This window comes from Ursus maritimus, unplaced genomic scaffold, assembly GCF_017311325.1.
Source record: "Ursus maritimus isolate PB19 unplaced genomic scaffold, ASM1731132v1 scaffold_4, whole genome shotgun sequence".
In the NCBI taxonomy this organism is placed as follows: Eukaryota; Metazoa; Chordata; class Mammalia; order Carnivora; family Ursidae; genus Ursus; species Ursus maritimus.
In genome coordinates, this window is record NW_024426552.1 from 2,413,041 (window position 1) to 2,432,402 (window position 19,362).

The following is a 19,362-nucleotide window of genomic DNA, read 5'->3' on the forward strand; positions in this document are numbered from 1 at the left end:
TGCAGGCGCCCCTGGGACTGGCTTGGTGTTTGGTGACTTTGCTGTCAACGAGGAGGCCCTGCTCTGACCGTGGCCGCTGGTTTCCACATGACCCCAAGGGTGCAGGCCTGCTGTCCTACAGACAAGGAAACTGAGGCACAGGCCTGGCGGAGGGAGGGCTGCCCTCTCTGGCCGCCAGGCCCAGGGCTGCCTGAGGGTGACCTGGGATGGCCAAGTACAGCTGCTTTTACTGCAGTGCACTGCTTGGCCTGCCTCAGGGGGCCCTTGACATTTCCCGGAGGCAGCTCAGTTGGCCAAGGGAGCTCTGTGGGGACTCTGGGTAAGTAAGGGTTCATGGGAGGTCATGCAATAAACCTGAGCTCAAGCCAAGCCCTGGGGAGCTGAGGGCTGACCTGACCTCAGACTCGGCTCAGAGGGCCCAGGGGTTACACCAGCAGGGAAGGAAAACCCAGACCCCAGCACCTCCCCGGGACCCCGTGTGGCTCACCCCCAGCACGCCAAACCGCTCACACATGGTCCACCCACAGAGGAAATCAATTTCAAAGTTATGGTTGAGGATGATGACCACGTGCTCCTTGCCGAAACGGTCCACCGTGGCCTGGTCGGTGAACAGTGTGCACTCCGTACAGGACCACCACTCCAGCAGCATAACCAGCTCTGCGGACACAGGGGAGTGGCGTCAGCAGGTGCAGGAGGCTGGGCTCAGATCCGGGCCCCCACTGGGGGAGGCACAGGCCAAGTCCGTGCTCAGGAGACTTTTACAGAATGTTCGTCCACGGTCGGACTTCCTGCTAGAAATGAGTTTTGATGGTTTATGTTTCATAAATTTAATTTTCCAAAATTATAATTACCTTTTTTAAGCAAAAGTCAGGGAGAAGACAAAAGGAAAGCAGAAGTGGAGGAAAACTGTAATTTTAGATGGATGTCTTTATGTTCCATTATGATTCCCACATGTGCTGTGATTTGAGGGACGGTCAATTTTACCCACAGAATGGGAGGACGGGGGGGCGGGTGCACGCACACGGCCAGCACCAGGGCCACCGTGGTCGGCAGTGTGGCTGTGCCGAGCCACCGTCAGCTGGCGCATGCCCACCACGGCCAGGTGTCCCAAAAAAGGTGACCTCGCAGACCAGAAGCATGACTTTCGGGCTCAGGATCGCCACGGGACAGCCCCGCTGTTTTTGTGCTCGACACCAGCCCATCCATCTTCTGATGGGACCGGCCCTTGGGGATGGAGGCCAGGAGAGTGGGCTCCATGCCTGACTGCCCGGGCCTCAGTTTCCCCATTTACAGAAAGGAAAAAATAGTGGCTTCCTAACAGGGCCTCTGGAGGACTCCATGGGCCACCGCTCGTGACGTTAGCACCCCAGAACCGGAGGGCTGTTCTCTCCTTCCCCAGGGGCACCCCCACCAGCCCAGCCGAGGTGAGGGCTGCGTAAGTTCTGCCCCCGGCCTGTTGCTGATCTTGCAGCCTCTGGGCTCCCACCTTCCTTCTCCTCAAGGTGGGAGCCGGATGGAAGGTCTGCCCCTCAGACACGGTCCCTTCCACCCACGGGGCAACACGAGGCAGGGTCAGCGGAAAAGGCCGCCTGTCGGAGGCAAGCTCGGCAGCAGTGACCCTGCTGGCCCTGGCCACTGCTATCCCGAGTTCATGGCCTGGAGAAAGGCGCAAGCCTGGAAGACGGATCATCCGAACAGACAGGTCCCCGTAAGCACACGGGAAGGTGCTCAGCGCCATCTGCCTTTGGGAGGACACCCAAAACCACAGAGAGGCACCCCTTCCCCTGCCTGGGGACGGAGACACGGGAGCCCCGCACGGCGGTGCCAGGAACGCATGCCGGGACGGCTGCCGCGCACGTGCTGGGCACTCCCTTGGTCCCTGACTCTGCTCGGGCAGAATCCGTCTTGAAGGACTGACTTGTAGGGACTGTATATGCAATGTCCAGAACGGGCAAGCCCACCAACAGGAAGCAGCTGACTGATCGCAGGAGGTGGGGGGATGGGCAGTGACTGAATGCGTGTGGGGTTTCTTTTTGGGGTGAATACACCAAAATCACTGGACTCTATGGACCATACACTTTAAAGGGGTGAATTTTGTCTCCGTAAAGCTGTTGAAAAGAAAGGAAAGCAGAGGTCCCAAGGCCAGCCGCTTGCACATCCAGAAGTGTCCCCTGCTGACGGGCCCAGCCACCTCCCCCAGGAGAGACACAGCCGGGAGCTGCCCATGCGGCCAGGAGCCCCGCTCCCGCTCCCACTCCCGCTCCCTATGGCTACCGTTCATCCGATAGCAGCAGCCCTGGCAGGGCCTGGGCAAAGCCCGGGGGTGAGCTGGTCCACGACGGACCGTGTGGAGACTGTGGTTTCTGAAGCCATCTGCTGGGGACTGGGGGCGTTCTTTCCGTTATTCTAGTAAGAACACTTGAGACGCGTCGTCCTAACAGAGCTTCAGCGCACGGTCCCGCACCGTTATTGCTGGGCCCAGGGCTGGACGGCACCCCGCATCACAAACCCAGTGCCCCTCTAGGGCGTGGCCGATTGCAAGCGGAAAGGGGCGGCACGATGTCCTTCTGGGACTGCACATGACGTCCTGCGGTTTCACCCGTGCTGCCAGCTGTAGCAGGAGTCCCTGAGTAAAGGCTGAATAATTTCCCACTGCACATACAGACCGCATTTTCTCTATCCGTTCATGCATCGCTGGACGTACTCCCCCTGTGGGCTCTTGGGAACGATGCCGCCGCGGACACGTGCAAGTTGTGCTTTCGTAGCCTTCATTGAGAGGACCACGGGCCGTGCAGAACGCTGCTGAGCCACAGGCTGGCTCGGTGGCCCCCTCGCCAGCTGCGCGGCCCCACCTGTGAGAGGACGTCGCAGCCCCCACTCCGCAGGTGCTCTGCAGCATGGCCGCCTCACGCTTAATGCTGCAGGAATGCCGGCTCTCCCCGCCACCCCTGTGTTTCAGAGACACCCAGAGACCACAGACGGAGGGAGAGAGAGTGCGTGTCTAGGACTAACACAAGACACTGAATTTTCTAAAAAAGATATTTTTCGCAACCATTTTTTCACTTAGGCTCGACGACACATGCCTCACACACAGTCACAACCGTGTGTCCGCACCCCTCGTTTCCACGACTGCCTCCCAGACAGAAGCCGCGGAGCAAACGCACGACTCGCGCCCAGTGCGGACAGTGGCCAGGACACTGGGGCACAGCCCAGCCACACTCTGCAGGTGGAGGACCACCGCACAGGATGTGGGTTTTGCCCCAAGGCTGCCAGAAACACAGGTACGCCACCTGGGCACGGAGGGAAGAGAGCACGTCACCACCACACCTGGGCCTTCCCCAGGTCATCGCCACAGCAGAGCTGCCAGGTCGGTGTGCGTGGGTGGGTGGAGGCCGGGTGCGCACGAGGACACAGGTGGTGTTCCCACACGCAGACGCACGCTGGCAGGCGGGCTTGCCCTCCTAACGCAACCCCACGCCGTGGCCAGCACTCGGACCTTCGCCCTCCCTGACCACACGCCAGAGGTCTGGCCTGGGAGGGGGCCAGCGGGGAGGACCGAAGACAGATGGACAGACACCCCAAATCCCCTACAGACATTCTGACGAGGGCGAGCCACGCCCCGTCCAGGAGAGCAGCTCTATCGGAGGGAGGCTGCGTCTGCCAGCCGAGGGGAGAGCGGGCCGGGGGTGGCCTGCCCCGCTCATCGGGAGACCAGCAGCCTCTCTCTCCATGGATCGCGACATGCGGCTGCCAGGCTGCCATCCGTGCCCGTGGTCCCGGCCCCGCGGGGGAGCGTTCTGAAGGAGGTTTGCCGGTGCGCTCCTATGCCCGGCGCTAATTTTTCCGTGTGATCTCCTTCATTCAGAAGGAGCAAGCTCTCTGCCTCAGCCACTCGCTGGCCATCGCTGTTCTCACACTGCCTGCACTGACTCGACTGGCTCCAAGGGAGGCCATTCTCTCTCTTTTCCAGCCAGGAAGGTTCGGCGTGGCCGGGCCAGCGGGAGCCAGGGGCCGGCCGAGGGTCACACTGGGAACGGGCTCAGGGTGGCCAGCGGGAGGGCGCCGGGCATCACGGGGTGAGGAGTACACGGCCAGCTAAGCACACCGCAGTGGCTCAGGGTCACTGACACAGTGATGCGATCCCAGCCCTCAGCGCCTGCCCCTAGAGTCTGGGGGAGCCTTCCACCCAGTCCTACTCGGAGGGGGACGCTTCAGCGGGTCCCTCGGGGGCTCCCACAGCCTCGCGCTCAACAACAGAAGGCCGGCGCTCTTCGCGGGCGTCTGGGCTCCTCCCAGCACAAGGGGCTCCCTCCAGTCTGCTTCCTGCCGGGAGACAGGTTTTGTTTTCATGCTTTCCTCCACCTTGTTGTCTTTTTTACAAAAATGGATTTGTCTTTGCTTTTTTAACCTGTCTTCTTCTAAGAGTTCTCAAGTCAGTCTGATGTGTTTCCCACCCCACTTTTCGTCAGCGAAGTCTGATGTCGAGACAGCCGCTGTCCTCCTGGCAAATACCAGAAACTGAGACCAGTGGGACTGGAACTCTCTCCCCAACACCCTCTCCCTTCCCTCCCCTCCCCCCACTCCCGCTCGGCCGCGCCTGGTTGGGCCCCACAAACTGGGCATGGTCGTTACTTAATAGGGTGGCTCAGACGGGCCTCGTCACCAGCGTCTCTGGCTGCGCTCTTCCCGGCACCCAAGACCCTACCGTTAGGGCGCTTGCGTTCGCCCTACAGAACACTATCCAATGGGAACGTTAGGTGCGTAACCGCGGGCCGTGAGTGCTGCACTCTTGGCTGGCCTCAGACTTCCTATGTCACCTCCGTTTGGGACCACCGTCGGTCCGTCTGTCCATCCCTGCCGGCCCTCGGGCTTTCCTGTCTGGGTGCTTCTGCACCTGCTCTCTGGCTCCGGGGTCTGGGACCTCCCTGGGGCAGGTCTGAGTGTGCGTTGGTTTATCTTCCCTGCTGGGAGCGCGCTGTCCTTGTGGAGCCACAGCACCGCGTCTTTGCCTGCCCCGAAGGGTCCTCTGTCTCCCGTGCCGCCTGCCCGTGTCCCCTCCACAGACCTGGCCTCTCTCCCCGTCCCCCTTTCAGCCCCGCGTCACTCTGTCCTCCCGGGGCTCTGCCGCACACTCGCGGCCGCTATGCCCAGGCTCCCGCGAGCTGGGTCCGACATGACATCACGGCCATCCGCGGAGTTCACTCCCACGATACTCTACAATTTCCATTTACGGAAGTTCTGTCTGACTCTTGTCGCCGTCCGGTGTCTTCTGTCTGAGTTTGCTGTACGTTTGTTGTCCTCCGACTGAATCCACGTTTGTTCTGCCCTCATCTGTGAGATCCGCAAACCTAACGTGGGAGGTGTCGACCCAGATCTGCTGATCCCGAGGGGCGCTGCTGACCTGCTCCACCCCAGCCACGGCTCCGGGTCCAGTTTAGATCCGGGCTCCTGGCCTGCAGCGGGTCCAGCTGGGGCCCTGGAAGGCAAGTTCGAGGCCCTGTGCCAGCACCCCACTCCCCGCTGTCTGCTGAGGGGATGGGGGGCTGAGAGGTTCCCTTTGCGTCCTGTGCCCCCAGCCACGCGCTGACAAGCCAGCCTCATCCAGGACTGAGCTGCTGGGGAGCGTTTCAACCTTACAACCCTGCTTCAGGTCGAGTCCACAATTTAGTTTTTATTAATTAGTACTTGCCCTTTTGGCATGTATTCATCTCACCCAATTATACTCACGAGCAGCTCATTGTATGTTTCCCACGATCGGATTTTTAATTCTCCCTCCCCTACCCCTACAAAAATCCTCTTTTATCTGAAAGAGAAACCCAACCCTGGAACTGAAGCTATGACGCGTGTAAGGCAAGCTAGAGTTACAGGCCAGCTCGCTGGTCTCGGCCGAGGCCGCGGGATGTCGCGGGCCTCCGGGCCTCCTCGGCAGTCTTCCCGTCTCTGCTCCCGAGCTGGGAGGCTAATGGAGACCCACTGTTTCCCAAAGGATATAACATGGGTATTGTTTTCTCTTTACTATCAAAGAAACATGGTCTTAAGCTAAAAAATGTAAACAACACAAAGTCAGAAAAGAATAAAAACCAAACAAGCAGTAAATAAGCAAAAGTAAAACATAAAGAAGTAAAAAGTAGAAGTCCCTCGTTCCTTCACTCCCTGGGTGTTCAGTTTCCTGGCGACCCCTGGCGACCCTCCGGCCACGACCAGCCACAGACACGCGCACACACAGCACGAACACGCTGTCCTTGGAGAAAACGGTAGTGTGCTCAGCACCTTGTCGTGTACCTCCCTTTCTGGCATGGAAACGTATTTTGCAGACGGCTCTGTGTCAGCGGGGAGATGCCCTCGCTCGTCACGGCTGCGGGGCGTCCGCGGTGCACTCACCGTACTCCGTCCCCAGGACGGGTGGCAGCCAGTTTCGTGGTCACGTAAAAGTGATAAAATGAGAGTATCTGTACAGATATGTGCTTCTGCGGGTGACTCCCGGGTATGTTCTCGCTCTGTGGACTACCGGTCCCCAAGGACAGCTGCCTCGGGCGCCGAAACCGCCGGCAAGGCGCCCTCCTATGACGCGCCGGGCGCCCCGCACGCCGCCGCGCCCGCGTTCAGCTCTGCAACAGTGGGCTTTGCTGTCAAGCGCTGGCGTCTCCGTCCGCCCGGCAGGTGGAGACTGACTCTATACGCACACGCACGCACACGCACACACGCACACGCGCGCACATGCACACGCGTTGACACACGTATATTGAATCGAAGGTGGGCAAGAGGCCTCGTCTTCCCCAGACAGATGCTCACTGTGTACCAGAGAGCGGACAGGCCACCTGTGGATGCCTCGCGATGCCGAGCCTGCGGGGGACGAGACTGGCCCGTGTCCTGGCAGCCGGCGAACCGAGTTTACGTCTGTCCTCAAATATCCAAAGTACTACATTAAACCATACAAAACCGCGTCCTCTGTGGGTCCAAGTGCTCGACCGTTGGAACGTCATACGGCTCAACCCAGTGGGGAGCCCGGGGCTGAGCATCTTTCGGCGCGTCTGCCGGCCACTCCTGGGCAGCCCCTCCGTTCCCGGTGTGGGCATCGCCAGCCAGGCCACGCCTTCCGGTCACATCGATGGGAGCGTTCCCCACCTCCAGGGCCCCCGCCCGGCAGGGAGATCGTCTGGCACAAAGGCCGTCCCTCCCCACCTGCCGCCCGGCCCCACCTCCCCGGCGAGCGCGGCGCGGGCAACACTCACGACTCCACAGCGAGTAGGCGAGGCGGCAGTTGAGCCGGCGGTAGAGCTGCTTGTTCAGCGGCCAGAGGACCAGTGTGCATAGCTGGACGAAGTTGATGACCAGCCCGCTCCCCACGAACACGAAGCCAATGAGGAGGTGCACGATGAACTGGGTCTTCAGGTAGGCGAGCAGGCCCATGGTCGCTACTCAGTAGCGAGTGCAAGGTCCTTCACTGAGAACAGCCGTCCTGGAAAGCACAGGGACAGCGGTCAGGATGGGCGCCCGGAACCCGGTGGCTGCACGCGGAGGAGACATCGCAGGGCTCGCAGCAGAGCCCCCGGCCAGCGGCTCACCCACACCACACTCTGCGGCCTTTCCTTCTGGAAGTGACACACAGGCCACTCACATGTCACACCCCCCGCACGTACACCACCGCACACTCACCGCACGCACCACACGCTCACAGCCCACGCGCACAAGGAAGGAAGAAAAGACTAGAACGAATGCCCCCAAATATTGCTAGTGATTGATCACCTCTAGGAAAAAGCATTACAGATAGTTTTTATTTTAGACTTTCTTAGCATCATTTAGAAGTTCAAACTGCACATGAAATCTCTGTAAAAACAGACCCACACCACCTCAACTCTTCAGTTTCCAAACCGTGGTGCATCGGGAAGCTGACGGCCTTTGTTTGGGCTCTAACACAGCTTGGTGACTCACCCAGGGACCCAACCCGTTTCTCTCCCCCTTTCACATGCCTTTCTTACTTCCAACGGTGAAGCCCAAAGCTCACATTTCTTGGTTGCTTGTTCTGTGAGCTGCCCTGTACCCCCCTCGTGGCAGAGAACCAAGCAGGGAGCTGTGATCCAAACTCAGGGCTGCCCGTGGCCGACGCACCTGCAGACCTGGCTGGCGGGAGAGGGGCCCGCGTGCTTTCTGGGGATGGGGCACGGAGCTGGCTCTGAGTGAGACAGGCTCCCCAACTCTCTGGGGCAGGTCCTGCTTCACTTGACAAACTGAGCACACCTGGGGGCACCAGGGGGCCAGCTGCCCCCCTGAGACCAAACCGACTGTGCTGGAGACAGGCCGCTGTGATTTCTGAGGCTGAGTCGCAAAAGCACAATTCTGCCCGGCCCCTGGTCCTCACGTGATTGGCTCTGGGGGGAGCCAGCTGCCGTGTCAGGAGGACATTTGAGCCATGGGTCCTGGACATGACAGCTGACCGTCCAGACCCAGTCAGACCTCCGGAGGCCCACAGCCCCACGAGCAGCCCCGACCCACCAGCCCATTGTGGCTGAAGTGCTGACCCCGGGACACAGAGGGTAACGAAGGGCAGTGTTAGTCTCACACCAGTGTTGGGATGGTTTGTTACTGACTCATCACTCTGCAGTTACCGTAAGTGACCCTCCAGGTGTAAAGGACACAAAACACCCGAGGACAGCAGAGACACTTCTTACGACGCTGTTGGGGACACGGCAAAAACACCCGGGGACAGCAGAGACATTTCTTACGACGCTGTTGGGGACACGGCAAAAACACCCGGGGACAGCAGAGACACTTCTTACGACGCTGTTGGGGACACGGCAAATACTTGCCTCCGGGCAAACAGAAGCACGGAGAGGTGGCTTGTTCAGGGTCACACCGTGAGAAGCAGTAGGACCAGATTCCAAGGCCGGCACTGAGATTGCGTCCACATTCCTTCCACGGGCGGGGCGCCTCGGGAAAGCACAGTCTCGAATGCGCCAGCAGGCCAAGCCTGCCGACATACTCCTTCCGTACACTAGAGCTAATGGCTTTGTCCGGACCCTGCATCGCTGCCCAGTCTCTGGCACCTGATTGGTACACGGCGGGCTCTCTGCACCCCACTGTCCTCGGAGACCAGGCTCTACCCGTACCCCCACCACCTGCCACACGGCTCAGAATAACCAGGGTCCCCAGAAGCCAGCTCCAAGATTGCCCTGTCAGCTGTGATGCTTTTAAAAGCAGATTCCTAGGTTCTGTGGCCACCCTGCTGAGTCCATCGCTGGGGCACGAGGTACAGGTCTACCAAGGTGCAGCTCACACACAGCTCAGATGCGCTCACTGGTGTGCAGAGTGATGGCACCTGGAAAGCCACGGCCCTGGTCAAGGCTACTTCCCGTCACTCCCGCCCAGCCCCTGGCAACGCCACCAGCTTCCAGCACCGTGGACCCAGCTTCCTTTCCTCTAGGCTCACGTGAGTAGAAGCACACGGGACCCACCCTGTGGCTCAGGACAACGTGTGCACCACTGTTCAGCCCGAACGCAGGGCGACCTTCCATGGCGCCGAGATTCCGGTCTGCCGATTCACCTGCCGATGGCGTCGAGCCGTGTGCAGCCTTTGGCCATGCGCGTTCGAGCCCATGTCTCTATGTGAACGCAGGGTCTCGCTCGGGAAACTATTTCAACCCCGAGGTTACAAAGCACCAGTCCCTGGGCTGCCTGAATCTCTGGTCTGAAAGTCCATCCCCAGAATTCCTTGCAGAGCGGCACCCACCCCTAGACATTTCTCATGGCCTCGCCACTAGCACCACACACTCCTGTCTGGAATGCTGGTGTCCGGGGTCCAGCTGGCCTCCCTGGCCCAGGCCCGGGGCTCAGCAGGGGTCCTGACGAGGGCTGATGGACGTGGCGTGGGGCTGGTCTTGGCCCGGAGCTTCATTCCGACCGTTAGCCTTCTTTACGGCTCACGTTCCCACCCTGCCCTGTCCTCCCAGTCACCCTAGGTGGGTCCCACCTGCTGTCTCCCGGGCTCCCGGGACCCAAGGGTGAGCATGGCCCTGGGCTCTCCTGAGGCTGGCATTTTCTGCCCTGCTGCTGGTCACCTTCCTGGGTTGTCAGTCTCTGGCCCAGATGCCCCGGAACTGGGGTCCCAATGCATGACTTCATTGCTCCCTGTGGGCCAGACTCCGTCCTAAGGAACGTCAGCTGCAGCGGTCCAGGGGTCCTCCCACACACCCACCCCACGAGAGCACCCGGTGCTGACCGTCTGCTTGGACGTTGCCCCGCTCGGCCCGCACGCCCCCAGCCTGTCCCCGGCCTCGATGGGTGCAGCAGGAGTGCGGTGGGGGAGGCACGACTCCGGCTGCCGAGAGCACTTAAAAACGGCTTAAGTATCACCAGACAAGTTTAAGTCAGGCTCTGCACGTTTAAACCCAAATATGCAAGGGGCACACACTCTGGCACGTTGTTTTATTTTTTAAATAGAAAGCCATTCTGCTAAATGCCGCCCGTGGGGTCTGATGCCCGCGGTGCCCGCCGGCCACCACCACTGTCTGTGCAAAACGCACAGCTCCGAGCTCTTCTGTGAAGTCAGGAAACCTAGTTCGCCCTATTTTCCCTTGGGTTTGTATCTCCTGTGCGCCTCCTCGGCGGGACCTTATCGTAATGTAGTAGATGGGGCTTCGGCGTCTGAGATTCTCTGACGGAAATCCGCAGGAACGCCCACGCTCGCGTTCGGCCGCGGGGCGACGCTCCATCCTGAACGTCGTCCGCGTGTCGTCTCTGCTAGTCACGACGGCGCTCGGAGCGCTCCCGCTGCGGCCGCTCGGTGTCAGGACGTGTGGTGACGTGCCAGGATTACGGTCCGCAGCGCTGGGGCGCGCTCATCTGAGCTTCTCCAGATGATGCGACGCTGTGCCCGCGGGGATTTCACTCGTATCCGGTTCCTGATGGCGCATGACTCTTCCGGAGGTCCGAGTCCAATCCGGGGTGTCATGGTATCACACGGCAATCTTCGTTTGCGTTTTCCCAATGGCTATGTTATAATAAATCCCATAACGTGGGTTCTTGGAGTCCGGACCTCCATGTTACAGATGAAGAAACTGAGGCCCAGAGGCTTCAAGACCTGCTGGTCAGGACAGGGGAGCCAGAGCCCAGCCCTTGGCCGCAAAGCTGCTCCCCGAGGTATGTGTCTGACACAAGGAGAGGAGAAAAGGCCCAACACGCAGCCCGTCACCTGTCCCGTCACCCTACCTAAAGGATCCCTGGACGAGCCCCCAGCACCCGGGCCGCAGAAGGCGCCAACTGCATATGCGGCACACTCTCGGGGGCCTGGTGGCAGGACAGCCAGCCTGTCCCCCTCATGTGGCACCTTCTCACTAGCGCTCAGATGCCGTCGCCGAGCAAGGAGGAAGCCTGGGCCTGTTTCTAAGTCCCTTCATTAGGTGATAGGTCTAGATGTTCCAGAAGCCTGCGTCTACACAGCTTGATCCTGACAGTGAGGTGGCTGCCTCCTGAGTTTGTGCCCCTGGGCGAGCTGCCAGGACCCCCCCTTTTTGGGGTAGGGGACAAGCTGCACGCTCCCCCCTCCTCGAAGTGGGGGTACAGGGTGTGCCACCCCCTCTGGGCTAGAAGGCACAGAACTGACTCGGAGAGGGGCAGCGGGCCAGGTGGCTTGGCGAGACTGAGCTAAAATTGTTCACAGAGCAGCAGTGCAGCCTCATGGGGAAGCTCTGGTGCCCCCGGCCACCGCAGGGACGCTGGCCCTCTGGGGAAGCCAGCCAGCCTTCCTTCCCGTGGGGCCGGAAGCGCTAGGGACCATACCAGCGCTAGCACCCCACCCCCCAGGAAGCAGGGACCCTCTGTGGCTCTGACACCCTGTCCCTCCCGGTCTTTTGCTGCTAATTCCAAGCCCGCGGTTCCTGCCGCCGAACTGCCTGTGGCTCAGGGCCGTCAGGGGAAGCGAAGAAGCCCCTTGGGCCAGCTGGGCACCATCACGTGAGGGCCTGGGCACTCAGACCCCACGGGGCACCCCTCATTATGGCTGAACTGTGTCCCCCAAAAGATAGGTTGGGACTCAGAATGTGGCTGTATTTGGAGGCAGGGTCTTTAAAGAGGTGATTGCGTTAAATGAGGTGATGGGGTGGGCGGTAATGCAATCTGCTGGTGTCCTCAGAAGAAGAGATTAGGACATAGCCTCCCACAGAGGGAGACCATGTGAAGACACGGGGCGGGGACGTCTCTGGAAGCAGCTTCCTCCCCCACAGCCCTGCAAGGAACCAACCCTGCCAAGCCCTTGATCTCGGCCGTCAGCCTCCAGGCTGTGGGAGTGAACGGCTCTGGCTGAAGCCGCCTGGTCGGTGGGGCTTTGACCCAGCAGCTTTGACCCGGCTGCCCCAGCGAGGGCATGCACCTCGTGCAGGTATGCGGGCCTGTTCCCAGCCCTGTAACTCGAGAAGCGTGCCGGCCGCTCCCACATCCCCCGGTAAGCTTGGCGCCACCGCCCAGGGCCTGCCGGTGAACGAGCCGGGCCCGGCACCCTGAGCTCAAGGGCAGGCCCATCACCAGACGCCCGCGGACCCTCTCTGCCCGGCACTGGTCCCTTTGTCCCTCTTCTTCATGACCTAGCCAGTCCGATGGTCTGACCTCCAGATATCCTCCCAGGGCCCTCCCATCTTTGTGGAAATCCCCGTATTTCCAACAAAGCCTTTGCACAGGAACAGAAACCAAGGTCACCTGCGGTCCGTCCTCTACAGCGTCACAGTGGCGGCCGGGGACCGTGTGCGGAGGGGCTGCCATTTCATTCATGTGTGGACTCTGCACCTTTCACGCCTCTGCCCCCGCCCCCGTGTCCACGTCACAGCGGGGAGGCAGCACGGGACCCTCTGATGGCATCAAGCGCCCCCACGGCCGTGGCCCCTACGCAGCACTGCGGTTGCCTCTGCAGGTGGCCTGCGAGCCCGGCCCCCGAGAGCCCGGGAGGAGACGCCGGCGCCATCCAGCCACTGTGACCACGGCCCGGCGGCCTCACCTGGCCTGAGGGCTCGCTCTGAGAGTGATGTAACCTCGGGCAGACGGGCTGGTGAAGGCAGAAGACGTGAAAGACGCCAGAAATGCATCCTTTTTTACGTTCTAGGTACGTGGTCTGAATTACAGGGTCAGAACGGCTGAGTTCTGTGGACTTCGGTCACCCACGTTCAAAGCCCATCGTGAGGCAGGGTAAGGTGGCCGCTAGCCTCCCCTTCCTTCTTCCCCAGCCGCTCTCCCAGCCCACACGTGAGCGCCGGCCCGGGCGGCCCACAGAGCTGACCCGGAGGCACAACACGAGGCCTTGCTGGCTACACAGGGGCTTCCCCCGGCGTGACCCCGGTGTTCGGTGTGCGTGTGCAGAGTTCTCGCCGTCAGGCGGCCCCGGGGGACACACTCTGTGAACAGGACAGACCACTGAAAACAGAGACAAGAGGAGAGAGAGCGCATTCTCTCAAACACTCCCGAACTACCCTAAGCCATGCAGGCGGCAACACGAGCATCTAAAATGCAGCCCAGAGCCAGGACCAAGCCTCAGGCTTCCTCAGCAGCCGGCCGGGCCTTCCAGAAGCAAACACGCTTCACTCACAGCAGGACTCTAGCTCCTTGACGGGCTCCTCCTTGCTCTTACTGTAAGCACGGCCCGGACGAGCGTGTCTGGGTGGTTCCCCGGCCCACGGCCACAGGGGCGCTGGTGGCAGACATCGTGCTGACAGCGACGCGGCGGGGCAGAGCCAGCCCGCGGCCTGGGGGGGCACCAGCTCAGAGGGTGGCCGGCGTCGGGGGCACTGTGCACCCCCCCCCAATGACATCACGCATGAGAACACAGTGCAGCCACTGTTGTCCGCCCTGAGCTCGCCACGGTGCTGAGGGAAAGGGCTGTATCCGTCTGCGTGTTACTTAACAAGGCCAGGAAGCAGAAAAGGTATTTCTAGGAGTCCAACTAAAACTTCAGATTAGACAAACACGATCCTATTTCTGAGGCTCTACGGGGCTGCCTTTAGTCCCTGAGTAAATGCACTTACAGGGACCACCCTACCCTTCTATTGGCCAGAAGACAGGACGTATTACTCTGCTAATAATCCTGTTGCCGGTCCAACCTCATCAGCATTTGGAACCAACGCGAAGTCGAACGCTCTAGGAGGAGTAAAATCATCACTATCTGCAGACGACAGGTCTGCATCCTGTCGGCCCAAGAGAAGCGGCTGTAACCGAAGCGTTGCCATGACCACGAGCAGTGCGGAGCCGTGGAGAGAGGAGACAGCGGACGGAGAGCTACGATCTCGGAATGTCCAATCACGAGTTCTAAGTGAAGTCACTAAGGCACCGAGACGACAGAGAGGTGTAGCTACTTCTGACTTCGTGGTTCCAGGCACGGGCCCCAGGGGGTCATCAGAGACCCCGGAGCAACCTAGGAAGCCAGGCACCGACGGTAGGGGCTCCCGGCTGCTGGCGTCTCCCCCAGCTTCAATCCCCAGCATCCTAGTTTGCTCCCCTATCTCGCCAGCAGCCAGAAACAGAAGAGTTGGAGGTCTAGGAGACTAGGGGTTGCCCCTAACGCAAGTGGGGAGCACGCTCACGGTCTAAGCACTTAGTGATGGGACGATGAGGACACACAGCCCCGTGCTGTGTCCAGCGGGACCAGCAGCAGGGCCTCCCCACGGGGCCCAGCCCAGAGTGCTGAGCCACAGAATTGTGAGCCAATGAGGCGGCAGCTGCTATGGGCGGTACGTCTGGGGCCGTGTGCTAGCGATACATGAAAGACACACCATTCTTTCTAAGTTTGTTTATAAATGCAACGGGATCCTAGTGAAAATACCAACAGGCCCCCACCCTCACCCGGAACCGCACAGGCAGGTCCTGCAGCTCATCTGGAAAAGCAAACAGGAAAGAGACGCCGAGAAACCCGAGAGAAAGAACCAGGGAGGGCCTGCAAGGTGTCCCAGCCACTACAGAGCCTCGATAACGCAGCGTGAGGCCCTGGCCTCTGAGCGGACGAGCAGACCCACAGAGGCGAGCGGAGCTGGCGGCCCGCACACCCCGCAGCCACCGGTGGGACCCGCTTTGCGGATGACCTGCCTCACACGTGCAGTGACCTCCTGCTGTATCTGCGCTCGGGCACATTTCTGTCACGTTTAATGCTGTCACAATGAACAGAAGACAAAATTGACTTCACGCCATTACCAGGCTCATGAGAATCTTAGCATCACATATTTTCTCAACCAAAGGGTAAAAAAGGTCCAATTAAAAGACATACGAAAACCTCCCCTCGGGGCCCATGAGTACCATGCAGCCTCTGCAGGCTCCCCCCACCACACGACGCCAGGTGGGAATCAAACCCCAGGAGGGAACCCCAGCCCCAGATCTAAGTCATAAAGGAACCCCACCCCCTCTTGGAACAGCTGGTCTGGGGATGGGCGTGTGGCCCAGTTCCAGGCAGGGGGACGCAGGGGAGAAGTCCGTAGGGACCTCCAGGAAGGCGCCTGCTTTCCTAAGATAAGAGACAGATGCCTCTGGCCATGCCCTTTGCCCTCTGCCCTCTTCAAGCGAGAAAAGGTGTCCGAGGTGTAGCAGCCTCCTTGGGGGCCAGAAGACTCCCGGCGTGGACAGGAGGAGGAAGCCCCTGGCCGAGGCCAAGACCGTGTGGGCAGCGCCCCGCTGCGAGAGGCAGAGAGGGCAGAGTGACAGGGTTTAACTCCTGGCCCCCTAGCGCCATTTCTGTCACTATTACTGGTGCAGGTCTGCATGGACAAACCGTCCCAGTTTGCTACATGGACGATGCGCACTCACTGTGCATACATTTGTGACCAGCAGCACGGCTTCATCTCGAACCTCTCACACACCATCATGCCATGTCCACGAAAAGGTTCCTGGAAGAACAACGTGGCCAGAACCTCTGGAGCACGTCCCCCCAACGGTGTCCTCCGAGAGTGTAGCCTCTGGAGCACGTCCTCCCAATGGTGTCCTCCTAGAGCCTCAACTCTGACCTGATGAGGACAGGCCATGGGTCTCTGGGGAGCAGGTGCACAAAGCTCTCAGGAGAAGCGGCTTGGGGCTCAGATTAAATGGAACCGCCAATGTGTCCGGACTCGTTGGAGACCCTGCAGGCAACAGGCTTCTAGAAGAGCCATATGGATCAAAGGGGCCCCGACCCCAGGCCACCCCCCATAAGGTGAGATGCGTCCCAGCAGGTGCCCTCTGAGAAGGGAATGGGAACCGTGGACCAAGGACAAGGATGGTAGGGCTATCATTCCCCCAGCGGTGGGTGCCGGGTCTGCTTCCACTGTGATGTCTGTGGAAGACTGACAGGTAGAAAAAGCCAGAGTTGAGCATGAACAGCAGGGGCGGGGGGGGGGGCACAGCTGCAGAAGGACCTCCGGGCCCCCGCCATGCCGCACCTACCCCAGCTCTGCAAGCTCCAGCGTCCTTTGTGTCTCTGAGTTGGTTCGGACAGTTTTAGTGGCTGGAGCAGTGATGTTCGTGGTGGGAGGCGGGAGGGATGTGAAAAGCTGCCACAGCCTGGTGACTACACAATAGATCTGTGCCAAGTCCCTGGGCCTGCAGGACACAGCAGGTGCGCCTCACACCAAGGCAGCTGGCGGCACCAGAGCAGAAGAACGCCCTCCGACGGGGCCGGGTTGTGGCCACCGAGTTCGCAAACATGCATGCATGTGCACAACGCTCTCATGCATGCATGCACACACGTGTGCACATGTGCACACATGCTCTCATGCATACACGTGCACACATACATGCATGTGCACACATGCTCTCATACGTGCACTGCACACACTCTCACACATGTATGTGCACACACTCTCATACATGCATGTGCACACACTCATACATGCATGTGCACACATGCTCTCATACACACGTGCACACATACTCTCATGCATGCATGTGCACACGCTCTCATACGTGCATGCGCACACTCTCATGCATGCGCACACGTGCTGACACGTGCACAATACTCTCATACATGCAGGCACACATGCTCTCATACACACATGTGCACACATGTACTATAAAACATATATCTGAGATGTTCTGAGTTTATATTCAGGCAGGAAACTCAAGTAAGAGTCAACTGCTGAGTGACAGGTGCCCTTCTCCAAACCACGCCTATGTCCGGGGACAGGAAGGGACACATGGGAGCTCTCCCACAGCTCTGAGGGGAGCGGAGGACAGCCATTTGAAACCCACTTTGCTTATCTCATTTTGAATCCCTACCTCTCTTAAATCTAATTTTTAATCACACTGGCAACAAGAGAGTCCATGTCCCCCTCGAGCACTGGGGAGCGGGCCTGGGCTCGGCCTCTGCAGCAGCCGCTGCACCCCGCGTGAAGCAGGCGCTGCTCCCCCTTGTGCTGCACCCCGGGAGAGCTTCCCACTGTGAGATCAGGTTTCCCAGGACAAATCGGGAACTGCTGGAATCTGGGGAGATATTATGGGCAGTCGCATCCCGTGGGCCCTACTGGCCCCATCCACGATTACTAAGTAGGTGTGGAAACGGAATTCCTAGGTTTTCCTCCCTTGCTCTCCCTGAGCATGGCCTCTTTCACATGCTTTCTCTTTTCCTCTGCTTTCTCCGAACCCCCAATAGTTGACACCCAACCCGTTCTGTCCCCCAATTCCTCCGTAATGGCATTCTCATGTGAAGCCCAGATGACCCCGCAGCCATGCCTCCCCACGACAGGCACCATGCTACAGACGATGCTCCCCTCCCCGCGGCCCTGTGGAGGCTGGGTGCCCGCAGGCATGGGGCCCTAGAGAGGATTCAACCCAACTGCAGGATGGCCTCAGGGTGGGGAGGAAGGTCTCTAACTGCCCCCCCCCGGGTGTCCGCCCCCTCGCTGGCCTCTTTCTCATCCTTCTAAACCACGCCAAGATCGGTTTTCCTACATGCATAGAGGAGCGCTGGTCCTATTTCCTCACCGGAGAGCGAGCAGAGAGCACTCCGGGTCTGGGACCCAACCCTGAGCAACGGTGCTCAGCAGACGGCAACCCCCACTGTGCTAGGTCTTCCTTCCCACCCAGGTCCCTCCCATTACACTGATCTTTCTACATAACATCTGCAGCCATGGGCCTGCTGATGGGGCCAGGAGATACGGCTCATGCCTACCAGAAGCACCGTGTCGGCCCTGCGGGCACACCACCACGGCACCCGAGTCACGGGAGCATTCCGCCGGAAAGTTTGGCTCAAGAGCAGTGGGGGCACCCCAGACGTTCCGCAGGACCCGATGCTTCCACACAGTCCAAAATGTGGCCACTTCACAAATTTCACAAAATTTTGACCCTGGGATCAAGGAAAGTAAACTTGGATTCCATGATCCTTCTACGTCTCCCTGACCCTTCCCGTCCCCACACGGCTCTGGCTGCAACGAACGACACTATCATAAGAATGTACCAACTCACGGTTTTCACCTTCTTGCCGCTCTCCCGGATCTCGGCCTGCACCTTTGTAAGTCGGTCCTTTAGTAAATCCTCCCCTCTCTGAACACCATCTCTTCTCTACCAGAACCAGACACACAAAGAATGAAGACAGAAATTACAGTGGTCTTGAGGTAGGCCAGTTTTCAGAAAATGTAACTTCTGCTCGTCCTCTGTGAAAAGGTTACTTGATGTGATGAAAACAGTCCCTTTGTCACTTAGTCAAGTGAAAATGATCTGGGGGAAGTCAAGTCAGCTAACGTGCCAGCCCCCGGGAGGTGGCCCACACCCACCGCATCGTCGTCCACTGAAGAGGAGCAGGTGCCGGAAGCAAGCGCTTGGGGCCCACGGCTCAGGAAACCATTCTTGTCCCAGGTCTGTGGCCTCCGCACGTGATGGGATCATTTTCAATTTCAGTTTCTTATTTGAAACGGAGGATGAGATAACCTTTCCTACCAGTACCACAGAGTGGCTCTGTTTGAATGTTCTTGAAAAATCTTCAAGTTGTAGGGTCCCTCCCTACCTCATAAACACACTGACGTCTAAAAGACCCTTAGGAAGCCAACTTCGATGGGCATTCAGGTTCCCAAGCCAGCGACTAGGGCGCCATGTTCTGTACGATAGATACTTGCATCATTCTGAGCATTTGTAAAACCACACAATTCAACACTGATCCCAAGGAATGACTTGCTCCAAGAGGGCCTCACGGTCACGTTAGTTTGGGAGATCCCGCGTGCCCCACTCCGAGCTGCAGAGACGGGATTCAGGCTCAGGAAGAAACGGTCTGACCCATCCCTTCCTCAAACTGTGTTCTGTACAGCTGTTAGTATCTCTTACTCGTAAGCTTCACAAACTCAGACCCACTTTCCCTGGGGCAGCCAACATCAGGGAGGTTTTCATTCTTTACACACACTCACATACACACACGTATCTTGAAGGACATGGCGAAAA

The 19,362-nt window shown here is 59.4% G+C and overlaps 1 protein-coding gene across 2 annotated transcripts in view; it reads right to left on the reverse strand.

Moving 5' to 3' along the window:
* Positions 1-19,362, reverse strand: part of AGPAT3 (1-acylglycerol-3-phosphate O-acyltransferase 3) — a 91,383-nt gene that overhangs the window by 12,062 nt on the left and 59,959 nt on the right. For both annotated transcript variants that reach the window (XM_040621851.1, XM_008710181.2), the window contains exons 2-3: positions 7,233-7,459; positions 488-657 (exon numbers count right to left, since the gene is read on the reverse strand). In XM_040621851.1, the coding sequence (XP_040477785.1) occupies positions 488-657; positions 7,233-7,410 (348 nt within the window). In that variant the 5' untranslated portion in view covers positions 7,411-7,459. The remainder of the gene's footprint in view (positions 1-487; positions 658-7,232; positions 7,460-19,362) is intronic.